This window comes from Cebidichthys violaceus, unplaced genomic scaffold, assembly GCF_023349555.1.
Source record: "Cebidichthys violaceus isolate CVI_PGR_0920_01 unplaced genomic scaffold, fCebVio1.0.p SCAF_20, whole genome shotgun sequence".
Lineage (NCBI taxonomy): Eukaryota > Metazoa > Chordata > Actinopteri > Perciformes > Stichaeidae > Cebidichthys > Cebidichthys violaceus.
In genome coordinates, this window is record NW_027176373.1 from 6,080,372 (window position 1) to 6,086,895 (window position 6,524).

Here is a 6,524-nt window from a genome sequence, read left to right on the forward strand (position 1 = left end):
GACAGCAGTAAAAATACCCTAAACGTCATTCTTTTAGCCTGAACTTTGATGACTTTTCCTAAAGTGACCCAAAATGCACAACATTTTTTATATTTTAAAATGTTATACTTTTGTACAGGTGCTACACATTTTTGTACACTGAGGCTGTTTCGGGTCAAATTTGACGGAAATTGAGATGGAATTTGGAGCAGTGTGGGTCAAATCAAGGACAATGGTGGTTTTAAGGAATCTTGAAACTATGAAACTGTACAGGCCATGTTTGTGTGTATTTTTTATGGGACAGTGGTGACAGAGGTCAAGGGGGACCTCGACACTGCCACGAGAACTGTCTGTGTTCCCACGACATTTGCCCAGGTTCCCGCAGAGACAGACACCTGCTAGTCTTTGAAGGGGCATGGGGGAGCCTCGAAACAGTGAAATAGTAAAACAGCACAGGAGTGATCATGGTGCACAAAGAGAACAGATGCCATCCAGAGGTCACAGGGTGCCTTGTCACAGACACAAGATCTGCACCTGCAATGTGATAAAATAATCTACAAAGTAACACATTTGAATCAATTTGGGTTGGGAGGGTTCATAATATTATAAAGGTACCTGAGCTGCCATTTCAGTGACTGATTGTGCAACAGGCCCTTGATCTGGTCTTCCAAGATGAGGAGGTTGATAGTGATTACAGTCCCTCTTTCCTACCACTGCTTTGAATGCAGAGACTAGTTTATAATAAGCATTTTATTATGTAATGTTTTGTGTTCTAAGTGGTAAATGTTGAATTAATATTGATAATTATGACTACTTATGATATAACAGTGAGGACAGCGTTTAATGGTTGCAATGATTAAACATGGTTATATTATGAATTCCAACAGTTCCAGAATGTTCAAAAATCTGAAAACCATTAAGTCATTTACAATGTCTTGACCTGTTTTATATATATCCTTATAAAATTGAGACTTTCTTTGATTGCAGATTTATTGCATACATATCTGTAATAAAACTGATATATCCCTGGGGATCATCACTAATATCAACTTTTCTGAAATATCTCTCCCATGTACATCGTCATTTTTTGAGTCAGGCTTACAGTTCTTTTAGCTACAATCTCATGTAATCCAATACACCAGTCCAGCAATAAAGCTTATCTTTGTGATGTTTATAATGTTCAGTTTTTGTTACCAAAACATTCCAGGTGGTTGATTCAACTTAAGGTTTTAGGCCAGTAGGCATTTGCATTACTGTACATTGAAAAGTGTTTATAATATGTTGTCCACCTTATTTACATACATAAGGAAGACATCTCAATGAAATAAACAAAATTCAAGTAAATTGAATCGATACAACAAGAACAACAGGTCTCTAAAACCGATGCTCATGTTATTATTTCATTCTGTGTCTTGATTTGCACATTTACACAAACACGTCTTCATCAGTTATAGGAAGTTTTTAAAGTGAAGAGACCAGCAGATGTCACTACAGACCTGCATGTGAAAAACGCTTTCAAGCACCAGTGCTTCAAGGTCTTCGTCCACCGATTTTGTTTTGGCCAGTGGTGATTTAATAAAGGCATCATCAAGCCTGTGTTTCCACTTTTCTTTAACTTTTATATTTTTTATTGTAAAACATATGTATTTACTTCAATAAATTAGCAAATAAAACCAAAGCTTTGTGCTTAAACATTCTCCTTTTTGCATGTAATTAGCAGACAAGAACTCTGAGAATTTCCCAGAAGCAATCAATTAGACCTTACAGTATTAATGATTACAGATTTGTGGACACTAACTGTATAACCTCACACAGGAAAGGACCACATACATAAATTATTAACTATTCAAAGCTGCAAGCATAACCAAGCAGCTTCTTCCACAAGAAACACCTTCAGTCAAGCTTGTGTTCATAATGTATTTTTGATAACTAAGCACACGTGCAATTTTGTCTAACGTGTTACAATCCATGTATTGGTTTTATGTGAACTTGTGAAGTGTTTTTTTATTGGTAGAACACAACGATCTAGACCTTGACCCTAATAACATGGTAATCCCTGTCCTTTTGCCTCATGAAGAGTAAATGTATAACATGATTTTAACACGCCTTGATTGCATTGTTGAGTCACAAGTTAAAGTTCAGTGCAAATGTGGAAACTAGAGATCAAGGTGGCGAGGAAACAAAACTTTTATTGCAAAGATGTTAACAAGAAACAGGCAGAAGTGCATCACACTATGAACAGTGATACGTTTAAGGATGATCTCAAGGACTTCACAGATCGTCCTGCTACAATCTAAAGATGATACAATGCATAGCATGCAACATTTTGGAAGATTTTAAATGAAATTTTTGGAAAAATACTTAGGTCTTTGTGGTTTATTGTAAAGATTTAGATAAGAATACTGTCATGTCTGTACGATAAAAAGCTACTGCCAGCAGCCGGTTAGCTCAGCTTAGCACAAAAACAAATAGTGGAAATAACTAACTGTGTCCAAAAGTAGCAAAATCCACCTACCAGCACCTCTAAAGATCACTATTTAACTATGAGTTCTATCTTGTTTAAGCTGCGCAAAAACCTGCGTTTTGTGGTTTTACACAAGGATAGCACTAACACTTTCCCTTTGAATCAAGTCTTTGTGTTACCATGCTGGTACTGTAGCTTCATATTTAACAGACAAACACTTTAAGAGAGTGCAATTGGTCTTCAAACACTCAGCATGAAAACAAATAAGTCAAACATTTCTCAAAATGACTAAATATTCCATAAAAAATGTCAAATATGATAAAATTGGTTCATGGGTAATCACAGTCTCCTACACGCAAAAAACAACAACTACAAACTGAGTTGTGATGTCTTCATGGCTTTTCTTTGGTGAAGTAGAGAAGACTACTGCCAACTCTTCCAATGAAAGCAGTCAACACTAGGTCCAAAAAGGTGCTTAAAAGTTGCCAGTTGACGCCATACGCTAATTTGCATTGCTGACATCATCATAATCATCGTCATTTGCATCAAGCTTACTTGTAATGTCATCTGGGCACAACTTACTTGCAGCACTGTTAAAAGAGAAATAAAGCATTAGGAGGTTCATTTTGTAGCGAGTCAGGGTCAGTCTTGCGCTGTATACTACAGTACTTGTTGTGTGTTTTGTGTGTTACCTTTGTAATTTTCTTCCACCGTGAAACAACAGCAAAAAGAGTGGTAAGGCACACCACCACTATCCCGGCAATCATGGGCATCAGTGGGACCTTCAGTGTCTTTCCTACAGAAGAGGAGGAGGACGATGATCAACCCACTTTGTCATCACTCACTGATTCATCATTTTATGTGCTGATTACACTGATTGTATGAACTGACCTGTCACTGTGACACTGAATTGCTTGCTGTGTTCACCATATATGGGAGACTTTACTGTGCACTGATACGTGCCTTCATGCAAGCTTCTCTCCACGCTGTTGGTGGTGAGCTGGCTTGTAAAGCCGTCATTGGTCAACGAGAAGCCACCTGCTACTAGATCCACTGCGCTTCCATTTAGTGTCCAAGACACAGATGAGACAGTTGGATTGGCCCAGATGTCACACCGCAGGACGAGTTCTGCCTCTTCTTCTACTGCAACCTCCTCTAACCCAGAGAGCTGTGGGTGATCTGAAAAGTAATGCCACCTTATGTTAATCTTGTAGCCAGTGTGCTTCTAAGGACGGCAATGTCAGTCTGTTGGTGGGCCTTACGTTGGTCCGGACAGAAACGTCTCAACAAGTAGTCTATTATTAATGTTTTGTGCAGACATCAATGGGGCCCAGAAGATATATTCTAAAAAAGGTCTCTTCTATACTTGAGATAGAGGGCATGGTAAACATTATATCTTTTAAACATCAGCGTGTTAGCTGATGTTAGCGTTAGCACTAAGCTCAAAGCACCATTGTGCCTATAAGTTTCAGACAGCCACACTGGAGGCTCCTTTAGGCTGTCCTTAAGCTGTGCTAACATCAGCATGCTAACATGCTCACATCACAATCCTAACATGCTAATCTTTAGGGGGTGACATGTTCACCATCTTAGTCAGGCATGTTAGCATGCATGCTAGACCAAAACACAATGTAGAGCTGAGGCGGATGGAAATGTCATTAAGTTTGCAGAGTTTGTCATAAAACTAAATATTGGACAAAGTGAAATCTTGACTGGATGGTGGCATGAGAGGAAAAGTCAGGGGATCACCAGAGTCAGTGGGATTAATCCTCTGGAGTCCATAAATATCTGTACACAATTTCACAGAAGTCAAATCAATAGTTATTGAGATATTTCAGTGTTGACCGAAGTGGTGGACCAACATTGCCATCCAAAGTGTGTTTGAACATAACCTAACACCTTAATATTAGTTATTCGTTACTTTAATTAACATTATTCCAACATTTATTTGAAGGGACTCACATGTGACATTCAGGGTGACCGAGGCCTTAACTGTGGCATTTTTGCCCAGGTGGCAGGTGAAAGTGGCCCCATCGTCTTCATAGATGACAGGTGAAACACACACGCTGCTGTGACCCTTCTTATTTTCTTCTGTCAGACTGACGACAGCGCCATTCCTCAGCCAGACCAACTCTTCATCAACCTGAGCTTCATGGCCGCCGTCAGAATGACAAACCAGAGACACAATCTTTTCCAGTTCTGTCTGTATGACACCCTCACTGTTGACTTCTGGGTCAGACTGGATCTTGACACCTTAGGAAAGGGGGGAAAAAGTTTAATGGAAGCAGTGAAAGCTTAGATTGCACAAAAGTGGAGAGAAAAATGGAATAGTTTAACTAAAAGACTTTCAAACCAGACAAGCTTACCAAATGTCTGGATTGCACAGAGCAGGAGGAAATGGAAAAGAAGTGGTCTGAACATCAACTTCATTTTTACTCTTTCTTGGATAAACCTGAAAGAGAGAGAAAGAGTATTCATACAGAGTTTTTATTTTACATTCTAATTTAATCTTTAATCACCAAAACTTCAGCACTTGCAACAGAAAATAGATGTGTAGCAGTTAGAGACTCTAAACGTTGTTAACATTAATTAAATCTGTATAAAGTTTTTATATAACTCTGTGCTTCATTTCTCTATGCTTTCTGTTTGTATAAAGAACTATGAATTGTTGTTGAAAGGTACTTTACAAATAAACTTGTCTTGCCTGATATTCTCTGTTGTTTTTCTCCACCTCGTTAGGCTACCAACATCTACGACACAAACACTGTCATTATTTGTGTTCTTACCCTCAGTATAAATTTCCAATTTACTTCCTCTCTTTCAGTCAATCTAAGTTTATTTGCAGGCCAAACCCATTAGGCTAAAACAATCAAATTGTGGAACAAGCTTAGACTACTTCATCAAAGAATTTAAATTTTGTGCATGAGTGATTTATCAAGATAATGAATTGTTTTGAGCGATTTAGGAGTCTCATAGATTTTTCTCATAGAGCTGATATAATTTGCAGAATGTATGTAATATCATAATATGAGCTTAAAGAAAATTTAACCAGAATATTGTTTCCAAGAAAAGAAACCAAATTGTTGTTATATTCTCTTGTGTGTTTGTTTATGATTCTAAGGACTAAATATAGAAAAACCTGTCCATCAGATCTGCTGTAAAATCATCCCTTTGGATAAGTTTATTATGTAGATGCGGTTAATTTTTCCTATAAGGGACAGTTTATTACTTGAAGTAGCAAAGTAATGTGATTTCAGTTTGCTTCCAGCAACATAGTACCAATGCTCTCTGCCTTTATACTCATAAAATAATACAAATAATTACAATACTTGTGAAATAAACGAAATCAAATGTAGCTAATATTTATAATAGCTTGAACATAAAAGATACACTTACCCGTCAATGATAATTTCCTATTTCTTGTCTGTGTTGTCTTTACAATGTTCCCTGTGTGTGAACATGAGAATGTACAGGACTGCTCAAATCTTAAGTGGCTCTTATATACTTCACCTGCTCAAAAGGACACTTTTATAACTTCCTTCACTGTTTCTCTATGACCTTCCCATCATTCTTCTTTCCTGTTCTTGCAAAAACCCTTTCAATCCGCCCACACCTGATTTTTACTTTTTTATTGTTCGTGTACTTATAATGTGCAAACACAAGGACACTTTTTTATTGTCTTATAGTCATTACAATGGCACTAAAACTTCTAGGGTGTGGATCTCAGGATTAAAACACACATTTTACAGTTTTTTTCACATTTACCTTTAGTAGTTAAAGGTTTTTAAAGCCCATAATACATTGATAATGCTATGTTCTAGTTTATTTGACAATTGTAGACCTGTACATTTGTTGTTGAAGCAAGTCAATGTCTGTAAGTTGTTAATGTATTTAAACTTCATAGTGTTCTATATTCTTTTCATTGCATTTTAATGGCAAAGTCACATTATCTATATTTCCTAATGTCCCAACATGAGAAGAGAACAGTGTTCAAACTATTTTGATCTACCTGGATGTGACAATGAAGTTTGGGGGATTATTTCCTTGTGCTGTGTGTATTGTGATGACAGAGACCAATGTA

The 6,524-nt window shown here is 37.2% G+C and overlaps 1 protein-coding gene across 2 annotated transcripts; it reads right to left on the reverse strand.

The window, feature by feature from the left end:
• Nucleotides 1-2,148: 2,148 nt before the first annotated feature.
• Nucleotides 2,149-5,943, reverse strand: tmigd1 (transmembrane and immunoglobulin domain containing 1). Of its 2 annotated transcripts, none has more exons than XM_068716498.1 (6): nt 5,840-5,943; nt 4,810-4,895; nt 4,406-4,696; nt 3,335-3,622; nt 3,136-3,239; nt 2,149-3,033 (listed from the first exon to the last, which is right to left on the reverse strand). In XM_068716498.1, exons 2-6 carry the CDS (start codon nt 4,871-4,873, stop codon nt 3,022-3,024), a joined length of 759 nt encoding a protein of 252 aa, XP_068572599.1. In that variant the 5' UTR covers nt 4,874-4,895; nt 5,840-5,943; the 3' UTR covers nt 2,149-3,021. The 2 variants fall into 2 exon arrangements, with proteins under 2 accessions (XP_068572599.1, XP_068572600.1); XM_068716499.1 differs by lacking the exon at nt 5,840-5,943 and adding an exon at nt 5,148-5,168.
• Between the last annotated feature and the right edge of the window lie 581 nt (nt 5,944-6,524).